The 21,317-nt window shown below is 29.1% G+C and overlaps 1 protein-coding gene across 12 annotated transcripts in view; it reads right to left on the bottom strand.

Moving 5' to 3' along the window:
- Nucleotides 1-74: 74 nt before the first annotated feature.
- Nucleotides 75-21,317, bottom strand: part of Piezo (piezo type mechanosensitive ion channel component) — a 30,291-nt gene continuing 9,048 nt past the window's right edge. Inside the window, exons 4-40 of one of the 12 annotated variants that reach the window (XM_089082228.1) lie at nucleotides 20,902-21,134; nucleotides 20,255-20,686; nucleotides 19,089-19,220; nucleotides 18,216-18,263; nucleotides 17,689-17,803; nucleotides 17,487-17,596; nucleotides 17,108-17,374; nucleotides 16,585-16,911; nucleotides 16,353-16,498; nucleotides 16,114-16,260; nucleotides 15,913-16,043; nucleotides 15,688-15,830; nucleotides 15,393-15,569; nucleotides 14,775-15,288; nucleotides 14,602-14,697; nucleotides 14,079-14,521; nucleotides 13,526-13,928; nucleotides 12,768-13,214; nucleotides 11,529-11,674; nucleotides 10,770-10,946; nucleotides 8,976-9,263; nucleotides 8,813-8,889; nucleotides 7,946-8,020; nucleotides 6,912-6,992; nucleotides 5,936-6,212; nucleotides 5,701-5,864; nucleotides 5,481-5,621; nucleotides 5,233-5,400; nucleotides 4,840-4,987; nucleotides 4,542-4,756; nucleotides 4,322-4,480; nucleotides 4,126-4,252; nucleotides 3,517-3,926; nucleotides 3,031-3,323; nucleotides 2,716-2,950; nucleotides 2,331-2,558; nucleotides 75-1,934 (exon numbers count right to left, since the gene is read on the bottom strand). In XM_089082228.1, the coding sequence (XP_088938354.1) occupies nucleotides 1,823-1,934; nucleotides 2,331-2,558; nucleotides 2,716-2,950; nucleotides 3,031-3,323; nucleotides 3,517-3,926; nucleotides 4,126-4,252; nucleotides 4,322-4,480; nucleotides 4,542-4,756; nucleotides 4,840-4,987; nucleotides 5,233-5,400; nucleotides 5,481-5,621; nucleotides 5,701-5,864; nucleotides 5,936-6,212; nucleotides 6,912-6,992; nucleotides 7,946-8,020; nucleotides 8,813-8,889; nucleotides 8,976-9,263; nucleotides 10,770-10,946; nucleotides 11,529-11,674; nucleotides 12,768-13,214; nucleotides 13,526-13,928; nucleotides 14,079-14,521; nucleotides 14,602-14,697; nucleotides 14,775-15,288; nucleotides 15,393-15,569; nucleotides 15,688-15,830; nucleotides 15,913-16,043; nucleotides 16,114-16,260; nucleotides 16,353-16,498; nucleotides 16,585-16,911; nucleotides 17,108-17,374; nucleotides 17,487-17,596; nucleotides 17,689-17,803; nucleotides 18,216-18,263; nucleotides 19,089-19,220; nucleotides 20,255-20,686; nucleotides 20,902-21,134 (7,832 nt within the window). In that variant the 3' untranslated portion in view covers nucleotides 75-1,822. Of the gene's footprint in view, nucleotides 1,935-2,330; nucleotides 2,559-2,715; nucleotides 2,951-3,030; nucleotides 3,324-3,516; nucleotides 3,927-4,125; nucleotides 4,253-4,321; nucleotides 4,481-4,541; nucleotides 4,757-4,839; nucleotides 4,988-5,232; nucleotides 5,401-5,480; nucleotides 5,622-5,700; nucleotides 5,865-5,935; nucleotides 6,213-6,911; nucleotides 6,993-7,945; nucleotides 8,021-8,812; nucleotides 8,890-8,975; nucleotides 9,264-10,769; nucleotides 10,947-11,528; nucleotides 11,675-12,019; nucleotides 12,083-12,767; nucleotides 13,215-13,525; nucleotides 13,929-14,078; nucleotides 14,522-14,601; nucleotides 14,698-14,774; nucleotides 15,289-15,392; nucleotides 15,570-15,687; nucleotides 15,831-15,912; nucleotides 16,044-16,113; nucleotides 16,261-16,352; nucleotides 16,499-16,584; nucleotides 16,912-17,107; nucleotides 17,375-17,486; nucleotides 17,597-17,688; nucleotides 17,804-18,215; nucleotides 18,264-19,088; nucleotides 19,221-20,254; nucleotides 20,687-20,901; nucleotides 21,135-21,317 lie in introns of all 12 variants that reach the window. The other 11 variants (XM_089082238.1, XM_089082229.1, XM_025217254.2 and 8 more) reach the window with 11 other exon arrangements.

Genomic DNA, 21,317 nt, shown 5'->3' with positions numbered 1-21,317 from the left:
AAAATATTTTTAATATTCTGAATTTTTTAAGGTGTTAAGGTATGAAAAATGTTTGAAAATAATATCTTAAAAGATTGCATTAAAATAAGCTGTTATATTTTCGTACACAAATTATATACAATATATAAACTCTCTTCTTGCGATAGATTTCTTATTAAATATTTAACGTGTGGATATCTTTGGCATATTAGCCAAATTGCAAAGCTTAATATGCATTCGCAATTAAAAGTACGTATAAAAAAAACAGAGAAAAATCATGTCGGTGGCGGTTAATTCGTGTAATAAGTTTCTTATAAATAAGTTTATCTTAAATGATAATTTGAAAACACACACATTTAAGCGCACGAACTTTGATGATGAAAATATTTTAAGATTTTATATATATATAATTATCTATTGATAAATATATAAATATATTTTTTAATTTACGTTGTTTTCGCGTTGACATTTTCAGTTTTTTTTTTAGAACAAAATTTAATGTATAATTAAACTCCATTAATGAATTGATTTGAACATTTATAACTAATAAATATTCAGATAATAAAATTTGTGTTTTATAAATTTTATAAATTTATGTATTTTGTAGAATGCTGGCAAAAATGTAAATCTGTTAACAGAATATAATGGAAAAAGATTTTACTATTTTATACATATATAAATATATGTGTATACGTATGCATATATGTGTACATGTATATTTATACTTTAATAACATAATGTATATATATATATATATATATATATATATAATATACATATAATTTACATATAATTTTATATAGGAACATTCATTTCATTAACGCATCCTTGCAACAAATATATTCACGTCAAATTTCTTTGTAAGATAAAAACTTTACAAATTTGAGAACATACGTGCGATATTAGTATTTTTAAATTTCTAACATTAATTACATTATATAGATATATTGAGTCAAATTAGTAAATTATATTATGACGCGAAATATTTTTCTATATTTTTAATAATGACGTGATTTTGATAAAAATGTCCATGTTTCAATCGGGCAGTTAATTTCTCAGCAAAATATAATAATTGAGTATAATTTTGTTAAATTATATTTCTGAAAAGTTAATAACTATTTCCAATAAAAAATATTTATATGTGAGTTAATATTGATGAAAAAAAATATATATAAACATAATGTAAATTTATTATTATAAAATTTCAATAGTATCTTTCAAATGTGCAATTTCTCTATTTAATTACCCAAGCCTGATAGCCAAGATCTGCAGAGATAGATTTTGATCAGATTATGATGCTATCAATTGATGCTATCAATTTTTGATGGCAGAAAGGCAGCAAGTTTCAAATCTGTAATATCTGACTGATATCGACAAATTATTGTCAGAAATATGACAAAATCTGCTAAACATACTGTGCCAATAGATTGACAATAGAAATCGGGCATGTACACAGAACTTATTTGATTTTTTATCGCCAATCTGATATCTGAGTATGTTCTACAAGTTTTGTCAAAACTAAGTTGAATGCGGACACAATTGATGTCAGTATACGCTCTGATCGAATCTGCTAACAGTCTGTCCATTTATACTAATATTTTACTTGGCTGGATATTTAATATTATATTAGATATCTTGTTCATATCTGCATCTTCTAATAATTCTAAAAGTAATTTTAAAAATAATTCCCATTATAAATATCGCTTTATTTAAGTATTAAAAGAGAAACTTAAAAACATGCATTTCAAATTTTCCGCATAAATAATAATTAATTAATTAATAATAATTAATAACCCGCAGTTTACAAAACTTTGATTATTAGTAAGCTTTTACTTTTTTCAACTTAATCATGACGAGATGGTTCTCCTTGTCTTCTTTCTTCTTCTGGTATTTCTTCTTCTTCATCTTGATCCTCATTATCAGTTCGTTCTCCTTCTTCGGGCGGTCTCGTCCACCTAGCGAAACCATTTTTTGTATTGAAAGATTGTATTGAATTTTCTTTTTATGTTTCATGTTTCGTATTTGTTATTTGTTATTTCATGTTGTTTCATGTCTGCATCGTGTGTATACATGTATGTGCGTGTGTGTCTTATTCAGATTTGAGAATAATATAATCAAATCAATATAATTCGGAAGCGGGAATAACTGAAAATAAAATCAAGTCTTAATTGATTGTTAATCATTGACTGTCATTTGCTACTAATCTGTAAGAGCTGTAGAGCTTTTTATATTAAGATTTTTTTGTTATGCATCCTAGTTCAATCATATTTGCATGTATATGTAATCAAAATTGAAACAGAATTTTAATATATAACATTAAAATTTGAGAATAGTATGGGACGAAATCTAACCTGATTAGTGTTTCTGGTGATCTGTAGAGGAAGATCAATTTGGCAAACAAGTCTTCTTCAAGACATAAATCGCCGCTTTCGCGTACCAAGTAAATGTCTAAACAAAGACGAAGAATTCTGTCGACATAGGGTAAATCATCGAACATAATCTTGGGCGCCATATCGCTGACAACTTTTCGCATCAATTGACTTATGACTATCACCGCTGTAGTATATAATCCTAGGATCCTGTGTATAGTTATGCGATTTTTCAAGTCAATAAATTATAATAACAATTTTTTAAATAATAAAATAAAATTATCGTAATTTTTTGTAAAATTTTGTCATGGAAATGTGTTCATGAAAACACAAATTATCTTACTAATTTACAGACATTTAAATTTACCCGAATCCACTGATGAAGCTTAAACTCTCGGGAAAAGCCTTGTCGTTGAATAGGAACATCATGATGTACTTGCAATCGTTTAGTGGTATGTTATTAAAAAAGTCGTCCGAGGAATTTGAGCATACTTCACGGATCATCCACCATTGTTGATGAGCGCAACATTTCTCATCCGTTGATAATTGAACACTCACGCTTCTGTAGAGATAGCTCTTATCCTCGCCAGGTTCATGATTTACTATAATAATAAATATTATAAATAACGTTCTTAATCTAGTTCTTAAAATTTTGCATCAATAACGATTCCATTATGCTTACATAATGGCCGCATTAATTGTGGAACGACATCGGTGGTTCTAGCGGTGACTTTGAGAAATTTCGGAAAAGCGCTTTGCAACACTGTTGCATTCGTTGCATTGGAATTCTCCTTTAATATGTCCAGTAATGCTTGTCTTGTAGGGTTGAATTCTCCATCTACATACGGAGGCAAATTTATATCATGAACTGTCGTAGTAATTCCACTGGCATCTTTGGCGTCTGTTTTTCTTGAAACCGTCCATTCTACATATGCAACTATTTTTGTGGTATTAGAAGACAATTCTTCTTTTAATCTGGAAAAGTTGATAAATATCTTTCTTTAAAATATTTTTATAACACAAATCTATCATTATCGGCATTAATTCCTCGTTCAAGGAATTTCTTTTATTAGTTAAAGTTAATTTTATCATAGTACATTAATTTGTATTTGAAATAAACTATAGATATAATTTTATAAATATAATTTTTCTTTCATATAAAACAAACCTTTCTTTATCAGGTGGGGAAATATTCCAAAATTTTGCTGAGGAAGTACTGAATCTTACTGCAGCAACATCCGAATGGACGTAATTTTCGAAGAAAGTAACAGCCGACTTATCCTTTCCATATAAAGTTGTAGTAAGATATCTGTATTGAGCTTCCGTATATGGGATGATAGAATTGCTCTGTGCTGACATGGAATAGATGGGGTCGTATGGACCAATTCGTATTTTCATAGATACGTCGTATGGCAAATTCGATATACCGACAGTATTACCAAGAGCAAATAAGAGTAAAGGGAACCAAATTAAGCCAATTATGAGCAGAAGAATGCTTCCGCCCATCAAGTACTTGCCCATTTGCTTTCTTTTTACCCCCCGTGGCTGAGGGAAATCTGATTCGACTCCTCGCATACACTGAAATTTTATGAAATATATTAAAATTTTTACATATTATATATTTGGTAATATGTAATATCTTAATACTTCAGGAAAATTAATTGTGTATTTTCTCATATATGTATTGTATGAAAATTTTAAGTAAATATTTTTGAAGTAAGATGAATAAAAAATAGGGCCTATACAAAAGTATATTATAACTTTTCATAAAACTTACTTTAATTTGATAAATACTAGCAAAAACATCTTCCATTTTGAACCAATCCATTATACCCATGGATGTATCAGTCCAAATCCAATCCATCACTGCTCGAAGTTCAAAAAGGAATGGAACTAACATAAATCTACAAAATAATTGTACGGTCAATATAAAAATAATAAAAATATTTTTTTGTAGTAGATATTTTACTAACCCTTTGAATAAGCAATAATTCACGATATTGTACTTTTTGCATAAAAAGTTACCCAATATTCGAGTCGGATATCCCTGTCGCAGTTGATAAGCTGCTAACAAAAGATAGAAGCACTTCACCATGTACCAGATTTGTGGCGGAAGATTATCGTTGAATTGTCTAAAATCATGAATACGTTGTACAACATATAAGCATTAAAACAATTTATATAATATCTTACCTATCTGTCACACTCGGTAAAATGAAAAACATCCATAGATGAATACCAAACACTAAGCAATATTGAAAAATCAACTTTCCCACAATAGATTTTTTGAGGAAAAGAGCTCTATCAATAACAATTAAAGCAAACTGTAATAATAACATTAATAGAAAAGGCATAGGAACTCGATTTTCTTGAAGGTAAGCCGTTACTCCGCCGTCGCCTTGTTGAGTCTAAAATTATGACATTAATATGTATGTACATTAATATAATTATTTATATAAATATTAATAATTTTGTAAAACCATGTACTTACTCCAAATGCTGAAAATCCAAAAATGAGCAGAAGGAAATTGAAAAAATCACAAAGGAACATGTAAGCATAAACATTTGTTTTTTCTTTGCCGGCTGGATCAATAATCCTCTTAAAGAAACTCTTCATTGGTTCCCCATATTTAGTGACACTGTAAAATTACAAAAAATATATATATATAAAATAGTAATATATTCATTTCTGCTCCTTTTGTTCGTTTAAAAAAATATATAATGTACGTATCACGCACGTTTGTGTCCTCTAATCTTTTAAAGAAACTTTCTATACTTATACTTATTTCTTTTGATTTATTATAGATAAAACAAAATTTTTTAAAATTATTACATAACAACCTTTTCCTTAAATAAAAAATGCTTAAATAAAATTGTTACTTACGCCGTATTCATTGTTTTTGAAAATTTATTGTGAGGATGCCCTGGAGAAATCTCTGTTTCTTGAATAACCACGAGCTTCTCGTTTTCATCTGTCGTAGGTGGAACATTATTTATCTCACCCGAAACGCTTGCAGATTGTTCTTGAGATGTTTTTGTCTCTACTTGAGAACTGCAACATATTAAAATGTATTAGCATCACAAAATTTGAAATGTTGTAAACGTTAAATATTTTTTTTTTTAGTAACATACTCGCTTTCTTCTTGAACAGATTCTTCTTGTCCTTTGTCTGACGATGAGGGCTTCGACGGAAGTACAGTTAATTGGGAGGGAGTAATCTTTCGTGGTTTTAAAGATGTAGTTGTCCATTGACCCAAAGATTTTAACATAAATCTATAAGTCAGTTATGCAGCATTATTTTTTATAAATAATTTTTACGTGCATTTTTATTATTAAGTTATTTAATTTATACCTATGGAAGAATAACATAAGAAGCAATAATAAATCCCATAGAGCATAATTGGTTCTTTTTAGAACACCAAGAATCCTCGGCCAGTATAATGGATGATTTATTGGAGCTTTCTGATTCCAAGGGAGCGATTCGAATTGACAGATACATTTTATTATGACAATGGCCTGAAAATCGCGATTTTTACATTTTATTCTATTTAGATATTTAAATACATATTATATAAAATGTTTCTTACTTCAATATATGCGATCAATGTCACCCAGAAGGTTTTGGAGGGTCGTGGAATTGTTAAAGAACCCCATAAGAACACCATAAGTGGTAATGGTGTCGAGAGTACAGATGCGTTTTTAATTTGATGAAGAAATACCATAAAATAACAAAGCAAACTGGAATGCGCCAAGATTCCAAACCAGATAGATGCTGCCAGTTGTATAATAGGCGGTTGATCTACTTCTGAAAGTTCCCCAATTTCTTCATCTTGTTGGACTGGTACAGCTTGCGAGAAAAGTGTGCTGTATGTAAAATTTTCAAGTTAATTATATTTTATAATTGGAATAAAGTATTCAACATAAATTTGTATAGAAGAAAGATGATCTGTTACATATATGTAATAAACAAAAATTATTTAAAATATAGAAAATTTTTAATGCATATAAATAAAATAAAACGAATATAAATATATAAAATTGTTATTTAAATAAAAATTTTATAAAAATTATTGTAGAGAAGTAATTTTGTATTGTTTTTTATAATAATTTTAGAAGTGAAGAGTATAAAAGAAAAGTATAAAAAGATCAGAGATACATCTTTCTTCTGAAAGAGATTCATATCGAAAGCACATTCAAAGCCCAATTCAGGAACCGTGAAGTCACACCTGAAAATGGAGTTGAAGACATTCGAAGACATTAATGTGTTAGCCATAGTGGACGTCGTTTTATTTCCGTCATTCACTGTGCTCGTGATAATAAAAAAAAAAGAAAATAGAAAATTATTTATCACAAGTCAATTTTTTTTGGCTATTGCTCTTGTCGTGTCAGGAAGCGATCCTTTTGCGCCACAAAAACAAAATAGAAGTGGCAAGAAATTAAATGTAAAAGGATCTTAACTGACGTGCCGCATGCGAGGAAAGGCGTGCGAATAGTGCATTTTATAAAATAGTACGAAGGCCGAGCACACTGAGACGCCTGGATTTCACGACACATTTTCGGTACCTGGAGGAGGACATGTCCAATCCTCGCTCCAAACTTGGGGCCAGAATTCGGATGTGCGGCACTGCCAGAGAGCTCCTCTTCCTGACACAAACAACACCACACTCTTTCTACGTTTACTTCATACAAAGAGTTTCGAAGGTAAAAAATTTTAATTAAAATCTTAAATTATATTATTATCTCTAAGTTATATTATTAATTTTGTCAATTGTTAGAAAAAGATAATAATGTCAAATGTTAAGGAAGAATAGATTAAAATAAATAAAAGAGATATTATATCAGGATATTTAAGGAATTTGACTGTAATTTAAAAACTTATTGTTCGTTTTAATATACTGTGAGTATAGGACTTACAGCAACTGATCAATTCTTTATCTATAAATGTTTTTTAATGCCATATATATATATATATATATATATATATATACACACGTATCATATCATGTATATATCATATCATATTACTGTTCACGTCACTACAAAAGGACATCATGGTCTTAATTATGTAAGTTTTTGTGATTCTCAATGAAACTTTGTTGAATCTTTTCAATGTAGAACAATAGTTTAAATTTTCTGAGATAATTAGAAATACAATAATACAATATCTTTTAAATGTTCTTTAAATTTTGCTTAACTTTGATTTTTGAACAAATTTGATATTACTTTTAGTAATAATTTATAATTTAAACTTTTTATAATTTCTGCATTTTTCAATTAAATTAAAAATATATTATTAAATATTTTCTGCACCATGTATTTAATAAATCATTGAACAATGAAAATCATTTTTCAAAAAAAGCAAAGCATAGCGACTTTATAGAATTAATAGTTCATTATTGCTATGCCAAACAAATAAAATTAATAAAAAGTTTGCAATTGCAATTTTTATAAAGTTAGTTGCAATATTAATAATTAAAATGAAAGTTTTAGTCTTAATATTAATTAATATAATAAATGTAAAAAGATCACTTAACTAAATACACAATACACTGGGCACGTTATACATTTATTAAAGCATTTTACACAAAAGCCCTTACCTTTCTTCTTGTGGATGCGATTGGCTCGGACCTTCGCCAGGATCAGATTCCTCCTTATTGCCATTTGTAGCTGATCTGTTACAGCGAGCACATTTACTACTAGCATCTACGTATTTTATATTTGTTACGAAATCACTAAAATCAATTTTATACTTACACACATTTTTAAAAGGTGTGTTTTAGACTTTTCAATAATTTATATTCTACTAAGACATCAAAGAAGCATGAGTTGCTATAAGTGCGATTGATTTCAACTGATTTTGGAATATGCTTTGCGACATTAGCAAGAAAATGATTCTTTACCGCAATTTTTTAAAATAATAAATAACATTACTTTATTACAGCCACAAAAATGAGTAATAAATATATCTTGTAATCCAGAGATTATCTATTTTATAAATATGTGTAAAGTTTTAAAAAATGTTAAAAGATTGAAGTTGAAATAATTACCGTGTTGCATAATATATATATATATATATATATATATATATATATATATATATATATATATATATACAAGAATTAATATCTCGTAAAGTAAAATAATATTTGAATTATTATATTTGCAAATAGCAATACAGAAACAATACAATACAGAATATAAATAATTAATACAGCTACATATTTACAAGCTAACTCCTGATAAAATAAAATGATACAGAAATAATTAATAGATATAAAAGCAGAACTTTCTATAATTAAACAATAAGTGATATAAATTCATCTAAATTCGTCTAAAGGAAGCAAACAAATAACTCACAATCTTTGTGGAATTAATAGTAACAAATATACAATTTCTGAATTTCAATAAATAAATATAATGCATTTTAATTTTATGATTGAAAAATTTTATTATAGCACACTTACCGTTCTTGCATTAAAGGTATCGGTTGCCACATTTGAGTAATTCCTAATCGCATTCCCATTTTAAAATCTGGTTTTGCCTAAAAGTAATCGAGTGTATTATCGAAAAATATCATGTATTACAATATGATATTTAAAGCTAATTTTTTAAAATAATGATCTGTACCTTTAGGAGTTTTTTCTCTTTCGCTAAAACTTTGCGAATGTATCTGTAATCGTGCGAGAATTGATTTAGATATTTCGTCATTGAAGTTAGAGTGCTGTTAATTATCACCAGGAGAAACTTGAAGTATGTGGAAAATGAGACTTTTTTTTGTTCTTCTTTCTTCTCATCACTCTTACTATCCGTTTTCTCTTCTTCCGCATCTGAAGGTTCTGGTGTTTTAGCTAAGTCTGTAACTTCTTTTTCTTCTGTTTCCATTTCTACTGAAGTAAGACTCGTTCGATCGGGACCCTAATTAATTTTATAGTAAGTTTTGTATATTGAAAAATATTATTTAGTGCTTAAATCGATTATATGCTTGAAAATAATAAATCTGTCGAGGAAAATGTGTAGGTGCGTAAAAGTGCATTGCACAGTGCATCGAAAAATTATCATGTTTTTATAAAAATCTTGAACAAAATAAAAGAACTTTTAAGCATTGCTATTATAACTAAATTTGAATTGTAAAAATTTTGTAATTTTAACTTAAATAATTCATAACATCGACAAGTTTTTATTATAATCAAGATTCATATTTTTCACTCTCGATTATTTAATTCATTATGTATATGTACTCTTACTGTACAATAAGCGTACAATAAGCGTATAATTACAAAAGCATATAGATACATACAAAATATAAAATAAGTCTTTATGGATATATATATTTATGGATACATATATATATATATATATATATATATATGTGTATGTATGTGTATGTATACACATATATATATGTGTATACATATATATATATATATATATATATATATGTATGTATATATCCACTAGCGACGAAATATCTTGTCATAGCTGTTACAACACACATAGAAATTGATTAAAAATAAATAATGTTAAATGATGTGAAGACGACAAAGTCGGCAGCAAGACTTCGCTCCCAATATTATTTCTACAAAGCTGAGAGATTACAAGAGAAGAAGAAATATCACCGACCACTAAAAGCGTTGTATAAATATGAAAGAGTGATCCAATTGCTACTGTTATAGAATTCGTGCTGTGATTATTTTGTATTACGTGTTACTGCGTTAACTCGTATTTAATAAAGAAATAATAAATAAAAGTATAGCGGAAAGTTTTTGTTAAAATACAAATTAATTATATCTTTATAAACTGCATTATAAAGATCTGAAGAGAGATAATAATTATTAAAAAAATATAATAGAAATGTTATTGTCAAAAGTAATCCATTAAATCACAGCAAATTAATATAATTTGCAAAAGAAAAAAAATAATTCTGTATGATATCGAATAGATCGAAATATACAGGAAAAAGGACAGACTGCTTTACCGGACGAAAGCTATAATACAGTGATACAAGAAAAATATACTTCCAATAATATAGAAGTATAAAACGATCCATAGAAAGCGATAGCCAATAACCGAATTTTATTTAGGAGGCAATCTACATTTGATTTTTTAAGTAAGAAAATTAATAAAAAGAAATAAAACTATTCCAACATTTGTCGCAGTAAATGCAAAATTAAAATTGATTCTTTAAAAAAATCTAATGTAATTTTTGTTATTGGTAATGGTAATTATATGTTTTTGTATATATGATATATGGAATTAAATTTCTTGTATAAAAGAGTCAAGTATTGTACCAACATTGAGATCTGCCTTCTATTCAGCAATTCGGCTTTGGGGAGGTATTATGTACAAAGATAAAATCGGACGGTTACAGACGAATGCCTGCAGCGGTCATGCAGTCTTTTAAAGGGAATAGGGATGTCTCACATCGGTAGCCATAGCAGTGTCAGTCTCGGAGCGAGCGCTCAGATAGGACATGGATGATTTCTTCCGTGTCAAAGGTACACTTCTACGTCGGAGTCTCAGGGCGTCCTTTTCTGTTCCTCCGTACATGGCGACATGTGTCGCGACCTCAATGTCTGTTTTAATCAGCGTGTTCATCAACTGTAAGGAGACTTACGCGTCAGTTCCATCGATCGATTTCGTACCATCGTTGTCAGCTCGGATACATTGGTCCCTCCCGAGGAGGAAAGAGAAAGAGACAAAAAAAGGGCTGGCAATGTGATCGTAGACTTAGAGCGAAAGAAAGATATGGGCAATGATGACATATATGAGAAGAAATTTTGCAATCATCACACGAACAGATTCATCATTTGGTTTATAATGGTCCACTCGAAGTATTTCCGTAATATTTTTATCAGAAAATTTCAAGATATCTTGAAGTAATTTTATTATCTTACAAATATGAAATTATAATATACATATATGTACGCGAGTTTATAGATGCAATAATTAAATGCAAATTTCTCGTAAATATAATATTGAAATTAAATTTTATAATATTTTAATATTTTCCATGTAGCTTCGATGGACCATATTTTAAGTAAGGGATTAGTATATCTTAATAAAAAACCCTTATTTTTAGATCGACATTTCACAGCATAGTCACACTCAAGTTCATACTGAAATCCTCGAAAAACAAAATATTAAATAATAATATAATATATCTTTCTTAATTTTACTTACCTCTGATACAGTCATTCTCCTTCCTCGTCTCTCTTGTTCACGGCGACGTTCTTTTTCCTTCTTCTCAATCTCGCTGTCAGGGATAAGATCAGTGACGTCGTCGTCATCCAGATCATCAAACATGTAATAATCACCGGATCTGATCGCTAATTATAAAAATTAAATATTGGTTATTATTAAATTATTACTCCTGCTATGAAAGCTAAAGCCATGCCACAAAAATGATATAATTAACAAAAGTGCAAGGACATTTGAGTACAATTCGTGACTATTATGATATTGATATAACTATTATATCTCGTTTAGTAGAATAAGTAAACATATACAAAAATATAACAATAAATTAACTACGTAACACGATTCATTAATCGTTAACTAAACTATACACGAATTTTATATTAGACTGTACACTTTATATACAAGTAAAAATAAGTCTAAAATGGGAATATCACTTGTTGGGAGAAGTCCAGTTGTAAAAAATGTACATTTACCCTCTTTGTTGGTCTTCGGCGAACGAACTTTGTACAACGGCCGTGTATATGGGTAGAGTTCATCTAATAGAGAGGCACAAAACATAAAATAAAGATGTAAAAACTGAAAGAAAATAACATATACATATTAATATTAAGCACAATAATATATTACAATTTTCCACATATATTACATTAGATTATTTAAAGTTGAGTCCTTGGATTCCGCTATTGATTGGATTGTTGAGAAATTATAATCTGTCGATAAATATAATTTCTCCATTGTTTATAAAAGAAACTTTGGATTCTTATGCATATAGATAACATAAAATTTAAAGATTTAAGGATTAAAATAATGATAGAAATAATGGTGATAAAAGATGTCAAAAATAATGAAATGATCATGGAAAAATGATATAATATGATAAAGTAACATAAACATAATGATAACATAATATAAACAAAATGATTAACAAAATAGAAACATATGAAATATTACATATTGATATTCATATATATACATGAATGAGCAAATCTGTAACGTATATAAATGTAAGCATTCATATACAAGGATGCTTTTGGAATTAATTTTGTACGTATTTTATCATACAATATATTTCATTGTACAAAAATTTAAATATCGCTTCAAAGACAAAACAAACATCAGATGTTGTGAGGTGTTTCACAGAAGATCTAGATGTGCAAGAATGTGTAAAGAAACATATGTACAGGACACTGACGACGTGGATGTTGTCGATGAATGATTTACACGTATGATGCGAAAGTGGCGAACGAGAGGCCGTTGAGATGATCGACTGGCGTGGATTGTCACTTATCCACGACGGCCCGACTGGCAAGCTGGATTGACGCCGATGTCTCATGGAAGATGTTAGCGATCGATCGGTTGGGCCTCGATCGTAAGGCGGGGGTGAGAACACCGGAAATGTTTCATCCGGCGACGGTCCTCGAGGATTCAGTTCACTGCTGGGTGGTGAACCGAATGAGATACGTGCCGGCTCAAGATAGCCTTCGAGGCTGACCGTCATAACGGCAGAATTCGGCGTGGGAGCCTGTAATAAGGACGCCGCCCGTGGCGTCAATGGGGGTGGCTCATCGTCATTTTCGTCCAGAGGGGTTTGATATCCTTGTGGGGGTGTGTGACCCGAGGACACGCAAGAGCTTACACTGGAGGATCTTGCCAGCGGTGCTTGTCTCTCTTTTTTGATGCATTAAAGATATATCGAATGTTATATCGAACATAATGAGAATAACAGAGTGATAGCGATGTGGAAAAGAAATTATTAAAAAATAGTTCATAAAAATATTCTGTGCTTATTAGAACGTAACCCAAATGTTTTCAAAGAAAAGAATTTTTATTCGGTACCTAATAAATATATTTAAAACTTCATTTCTTATTGCGCTTATTAAATTCAAATTTTTTTTAGGCTTACTTTAGCAAAATAAATGTTTTTCAATGTCAATTAAAAATTATATAGCATATACTTTTTTTCGAAAAGATTGACTTACCAATTTTGTGAGTTTCAGGTTTTTTATAAGATGGTCCTAGTATTCTCTGCTGATTGGCTTTAATTTTATCCATCTTGAACTTTAGTTTTTCTAAAACTGTCTTTTCCACATTTTCCTGAATTTCTATACGTTTCTGATGCAACTCTTCAAGTAGTTCCCCGCCGCGAGATGCTAGAATACTCATGGCTTTTGTTTCATCTATTATATGGAAGAAATAGTAACTCTTGAAAAATCGTTTTTGTATTAAAAGAAAGCTGAAGCATAATCCGTCCCAGACCATGCCGACGTCGTCGATAACGACAGTACATTTCGCGGGATCCAACATTGGCTTGTTATGACCTTTGAACTTTTCCAAGCATGTGATATCCAATAATTGCACCAACCAGCAGGCTGAATGTTCAAGCTAGCATTAAAATAAATTAATGATTTTTTTCGTATTATTTTAAATAAAAAATAAAATAAAAATAAAAATTTTTTAATAAATTTAATTATATTTAAATTGAATTTTATATATACATAAATAATAAAAAGCTAAACATTAAGAAAAGCTTACGTCTTTAATGAGGACACAGCCCACACCCTGAAGAAGAGCTTTTGAGAAAATAACGATGACACTGTACCCAATCAATATATTCCACCATTTTAAAATAGTCCTCATTGGTCTCAAATAAAAATCACTTCCTTGCCAAAGAAATATAAATGCTCCAATGAGATAGCCGAGTGAAAAAAGATTCGATCTTTTCGTTCCTGCCAGGAACATAATGGATAACGTTATCCACATCAAACTCATCATACTACCACGTTTAATTATGTCCAGCCACGAGTGAATATGTGATACATAATCCTTTACAGGATTCACAAAATTTGGTTTTTCCATATCTTGGAAAACGGAGTAATTATGCCCAGCTACAAAATTCTTGCCAGGCTGTACATTTTGTTGTTCAATATGGAAGACTAAACTTTGTCGCACGATCATTATTAATAAGAGAAAGTCACCTGCGTGCAAAACAAAAAAAATATTTTATAAACATATTGTAAAGTTTTATTGTTAATATTTTAAGTTTTATCAAACATACAGATTAATTTTCGAGAATTTGGTCGAAAATCTGGATCAGGAAGATACATCCATTCCTGTAATCTTCTCATTTTTTCAGATTGGCCCCATGGATAATCTGAAGCAAATACAAAGAAAATTATTTATCATTCGCTTTATTTAATCTAAAAAATCATTTGCTTAAATATATATTACCTATGCAAAGCCATGAAGGTGGAGCAACAACAATGGCATATTGAATTGGCAGAAGAATTATGGCGAAAGTTCTAAAGCAAGGCCAAATTCGCGCCACGGTTTTCCTTTTTAACGAGAAAAATAATAGCAACCACATGCTATATAATACAGAATAAAAATCTAATCTTGTGCCAATTAACGTAACAATTCCAATGAGACACATTTCAAGACCAAATTTATAGAAACCATAGTTAAAGAGAAATTTTAAGCATTCCGGTATTCCCTTATCAGCATCCATTCTGGTAATGCTTGGAAACATCACTTGAGGAGTGTCCAATGATTCTCCTTTACTATGGCGATAGAACCATTGACGGACTCTAATAATTTTCCTAAAAGTTGTCACAGTGACGATGCCAATGTAACCTTTTAACAAATCTGGAAGCCCAGCCGGACCTTCTTTGTCCATTCCAAACCATTTCGCAATATTATAAACAGTATTATTGCTTGCATATGGTTGAGGGTTTTCATCGCTTCTCTGAAATTATTTAAATAAATACATAGTATTGAATTCAACTAAAAAAATAATTTTATTTTATAAAAATGATTTTGTTGAAATAAAGTATATAAATTTTAATTTACCGTGCAGTTGACATCCCAATTATTATGTTTAATGTATTGAATCTGATACAACATTTTAGTGACCATTAAAAGCGATATTATCGCGGACATCACGTTAATCGCATTTATCTGTATGTTTGTTTTAAAATTGATTATTATGACTACGGCGACGATAAAGAAGAAATTTATTGCGCATACCTAAAACAATATTTAATCATATAATTAATTTTTCATTTTTAAAATTATAAGTTAAAAAATTATAATAAAATATTAAAATAATTATATTAAAATTATAATAATATATAATTTTACTTACGTCATCGACACACAGAAGAACAAATGAAATAAAAACAATTTTCTGCATGTGTATTTCGAGAAAGAGCCAAATGTAATTGTAAAAATTTACAAGATGTTTTGTCACTTTTCGAAATAACGCAATTCTCTCTAATTTTGACATATCTGTAATTAATAACATTTAAAAATAACATTATGTTAAAATAATAATAATTTGTTTACTAGAAAACAAATAAAAGCGTTATACGTTTTAATTGCTTCAACGTGTATATCGTATGTTTTTCATCTTCGGTAAGCGTAACATCAGCTGGTGAAGATGTTGGAATATTCATGCTAGGAGAATATCCCAGACTAGCGCGACTGAATGAGTTCTCAGGCCTAAAATTAATAAAGAAGAAGACTTTTAAATATAGTCATTATATTATAAATAATAATTTCTTTTACAAACCCTAATCTATCGATATTGGTGACCTCAAGAAAATCCTTATGGAAATAATGAATCTGCAATACTGTAATGATTACGAAAAACGTTGGTATTAACAATTTCACGAACAAATCTTTGGTCTTATAACTCTCCAATCCAATATCCTTTTGTCTGAAATGAAAAGAAAAAAAGATACGTTTGATGTAAAGATATATGTTTGCTGTAAAATTCAAATGTCTAATAATTAAATAATGATCACTCACAATTCTTTATCTATACCGAGCTCCTCCCAATAACCTGGGAAATATTGGAACTGATAAGTGTAAACAAGGATTAACATGATGATTGAATATCCAATGACTGTTAACCAAAATACGTACATCATTCTTCTCCATGCTATCCACGATATCTGAAATTTTGCAATTAAATATTTGATACTTTCTATTAACAAGCTTCGAATAGATATTTCTCAGGGTCAAGATTCAAATAGAGTACCTGAAATGTGATGACAAAGATGAGGAATAAGGACATATAAACGATTCTGAACATGGTCATGCGTTCGCCTGTAATGCCGCAAATGAACAGCATGATTGCTACCACAGCAATCCAGAATTTTGTTAATAAATTTTTCAAAAGTTTTCCTATGTTTTTCATAAACTTGCTTTTGATCTCCGGTGTCTCGTGACTCATAGCAGTTGTGGCTGTCGAGACAGACACATGTAGCGGCGCGACCATATCTCTTAGAGTAGAAGATCGTCTTTGTTGCGTTCGTTCTGCCATATATTGTTTCATAGTGATCCAGAACATTGATATAAACACACACTATAAATGAATAAATTACTTGTCAAATATAAGATTTTTAGATATATTAATTTTAAGATATATTAATACTTAACTTTAAGATATATTAATTAATAAAAATAAAAATATTTTGAAAATTAATTATTTATGATTAAGTTATTTTAATGGTAAATTTATTTTTTCGCAATATTTTTTATTAGTAAATGATATTGTGTACCTTAACTATGAGATGCCATCGACCAAGTTCATCGGCTTTGCTGAACCCAATTTCAGAAATCTTGATTTCGCCTATTACTCTCGGTAATTCTTGATCGTTTAAGTCCATACTGTATACGTACTGTCCGAGAAGTAAGAGTGTTGCATAAAACACAATAAAGGGAGAACATTTCATCATGGAAGCACGTTTATTGGGAACCATCCATAGAATTAGAGCCCATAGGAGCAGAACAAATGTCGTCCAACTGTGATACATAATGCTCCATGTCTGAAAAATAATAAAAAGAATAATAGTAAAATTCTACTAAAATAATCGGTTTAATTATTTATAGTTTTTATTTTATAAATTTTGTTAATTATATATAAGTAATCATACTTACCATCATTATTATGTTTGTAGCAAGGTATGATGAATTTATAATTAATTGGAAAATAGAGTATACTGCCATAATTATTTGTTCAACGATACCTGGTGTTTCATCAGATGCCCCTAATTTAAAGAATTATTAATTATTTTATTCAATTTATCTTTACATAAAAATATACAAATATTTTGTATGTTTAAATATTTATTTATATTACCTTCACTGAGACTTCGCATTTGTATAGTATCATTTTGACCATCTTGATTGACAATAATACTTCCGGTAGTGGAATCTTGAAGAAGCCCTGCTCTTCCGGATCCAAATCGCATCAACTATAAAAGCAGATCAAATATTTTCGAATACACTAATTGTTTTATAATATTATTTTATTTTATAACAAATTTTTTACTATCATGTTTCTTGCATTGTACTAAATTAATATTTTTAAATTAATTTTTCTAATTTTTTTAATTTCCTACGATAATGGAAGACTTCATACAAAATGTACGAAATATGCATTTACCTTCACCATTCTATTAATGTTAGCTAAAATCTTGTTAATAATAATGATTGCATGTATGAAAATTATGTGAAATTAATTCATGCAAATGTACTCCAGATCACGAGATTATTTATTTGAGCAAAATCTCGTACCGGCAAAGTTGATTTATATTACAATGTGCGCAAGTGCGGAGCGTATTGTTAGTGATTAATTAATCATGCGTATTCAACTGGTATACGTACAGGTGTTCGCTCGTCGATCGTTGCTAACGACGAATCTACGACCAGCTTCTAAAACAATGGCAAACTAAACATAGCAGCATCCAAACGGAAAATGGTTTTGCTCAGCATTAAACAACAACTGCACATCTGGAAGGCGATAGCAAATAAGAATACGAAAAGTATTTTAAAATAGGCAAAACAGCGTTTACACACAATATCAATTCTTGGAGAAAATTTGTTAGGCAGAGATTGTTGATAAACAAAGCTGCACGATTTTAGGACATTAATATTAATGTCTTCTACATATACACATCAATTAAGTGTAATTAATATGTATTGTTGTCATATATTTTATATAATATCAAAAAATGCAGAAAGTTTATTACACATCTAATCAGCAGAAATAACATAGAGAAAGCTACGAAGAAAAGTATAATAAATATAATAAAGATATATAGATATATAGATATAAAGATATATAAATATATTAAAAAATGAAATGTTAAACTGTAAACAAATTGAAAATTAAAAAGTAAATAGTAAAGATCTTAAACGATATAATAAAAGAAAATAAAAAATAAAAAAGATTCTAAAAATATATACACAGTATATTTCAAAACTTAACAATATAAAAAATTTTGAGAAATTTTGTTTTTACTAAAATGCACGATTAATAAATAATTAAATTTAGAATAAAAAAAAACATATGTTATGAAAATACATATAAGAATAAGAAATTTTATATAAACTTTTCGTATTCAATGCAATACATGTCAGTAAAATGAGAATCTGAAATAAAATGTAGTTGAGAGCGAAGTGAAAGTTGCATAATCACAAATATATAGAAATAGCAATCATATATCGAGTCGGCTCCCATATGAAACAAATCCTTACGCGAGCCTTACGTCGCGCTGATTGCCATCTTTGAGAAGGTGTTCTGCGTCTGATGGACACGTGCCTGGACAATGGCGTGTCCAGGTTTTCCAGTCTGTCGCTTAATCGTTTTGCTTCCTTTTCCTGTAACGCCTCGTTAGTACAAGCAAGCTTGTTTTCAATAAAATTTTTGACAAATTAAAATCAACAAAATCGCCAAAATTCTATAAATATATTTAAAATTAAGAAAGTCAAATTTTTTAAATGTTCAGTAATTTTTATTATTTTATCTATTTATAAAAAAATGAAATTTTGGAATATAATGAAACATAATTAATAATAAAATATTATATATATATATATATATATATGTGTGTGTGTGTGTGTGTGTGTGTGTGTGTGTGTGTGTGTGTGTGTGTGTATTTATTGGTAAACAAAGATATTGTTACTATAATCTCTATAATTTTGTAAAAAACATATGACAACATAAATCAGTCAAAGATTTAATAATTGGCGATTCCATTTTTATGACTCATTAATAAATCATGTGTCGATGCTTTCAGATAAATTTAAGTTAATTCAAAGATTTCATTAGGCAATCAGCTGTTATTTGCAGTGCTAATGTTAATTATTCCTTGTCCACAAATAGATTAGTTACAGGCAGATAGCATGTATAGCTTAGGATAAAAATAAGGTTCCAATAATAAAGGTTCCAAATTTCCAAAGAAGCTTCAATAGAAAGAAGCACCTTCAATATTTTCTATTTCTAACAAAACTTGATATACTATATAAGCTCCAAAGATATTTAATTCCATCCTTACTTTATATATAAATATTATTTAATCTTGTTATTAATCACAACATTAGATTTTTTATCTAGATAATACATGATAAAGCTTTGTTCTATAAAAATTATATATATCTAATAATATGTTTTTTAATACAAAAATAATACAATCGCGCATAATGATATAGCATGTAATAATTCCAATGCAATTCAAATTAATGAGATACGTTGATACTAAAAACTCTAGATAATAAAACATATTAAGAATATTAATCTCTAATATTATCTAATAATATGTTTGCATATACTAATTTTCTTAATAATTAATTATGTTAATTGAAAATTTCTAATTTTTTTAAATATTAAAATTCTTGTATCAAATAGAAAAATATAAACTTACCGGTTTTTTATTAAGAAACTGTGATTGCAGTGCGAGGATGTAGTAGAGCCAGAACAGTCTCAAAATGTATCCGTAAATCAACCAATCGGCATTATCTGCGTATTCCACATTTCTCGGATCGCTGCAATTGGTATGATAAATTGCAGTTAGGGCCAGGTAACGTGACCAAGCACTAGATACTGGAATGATCTCTTGCGGCCATTCGTTCTGATAGGTGAGCAACGTAACGATGTGAACAATCACGATGACCATAACGATCCTGCATATCACGGAGAAACCCTTTCGCAGTTTTTTGTTGCAAGCCCGGCACGTAGCAGCACCGAGAAATACTAAAAAGTAGACAGCTGCCTCTATTGATGGATTTAAAGCCGCGACGCAACATAATGATGCCAAAACAACATAGGTACCGATACTGCCCAGAAAGTTGATTATCTAACGGAATAAATAGATTGAATTATTTTTTCAATCAAATATTTCAGTTCAGATGTGTAATTTAAGCTAGTCAATAGCTAATGTCGATTTCGATTTGATTTGAATGATTCAACAACATAAATGGCATGTCTTGTATATATAGTTATATTAATTATTATATACAATTTTTGATTTTACATGCTGAATATATGAGCAACACAGAAATATATAATTACCTTTGTCCTATTGTCTTCTGTTTTATTTTGCTGAGAATTAGTTTCTTGATGAAGAGCAGTTTCCTCTTCATGGCTAACACGATTTTGTGTAAGAAAACGACATATAAAATATATGGCAAGTACAGTGGGTAAGACTATGAGTTCTGGCGTTAGCCAATAAAAAATTTCCCACACAGATGCGCTATCTAATCTGACAAAGCCTATATGTCTGAGAAGCTTTTCTATAAACTCGCCTAAAAAAATGTTATTCAAAATTAAGATTATTTTATTATAAATTTTGTCGTTTCTAAATATGCTAAAAAATTTTTAGTATGAGAGGATTAACGCCTAAATTTAAAGAAAATGCTATCAATTTGCTTAAATTTGATTGTTAATCCCCTTATATTGCTCTGCAAACAACAAACCTATATTATTCT

The sequence above is a fragment of the Pogonomyrmex barbatus genome, unplaced genomic scaffold, assembly GCF_055798465.1.
Source record: "Pogonomyrmex barbatus isolate J1 unplaced genomic scaffold, ASM5579846v1 scaffold6, whole genome shotgun sequence".
NCBI classification, from domain to species: domain Eukaryota; kingdom Metazoa; phylum Arthropoda; class Insecta; order Hymenoptera; family Formicidae; genus Pogonomyrmex; species Pogonomyrmex barbatus.
This window is presented reverse-complemented; position numbering and strand designations above follow the sequence as displayed.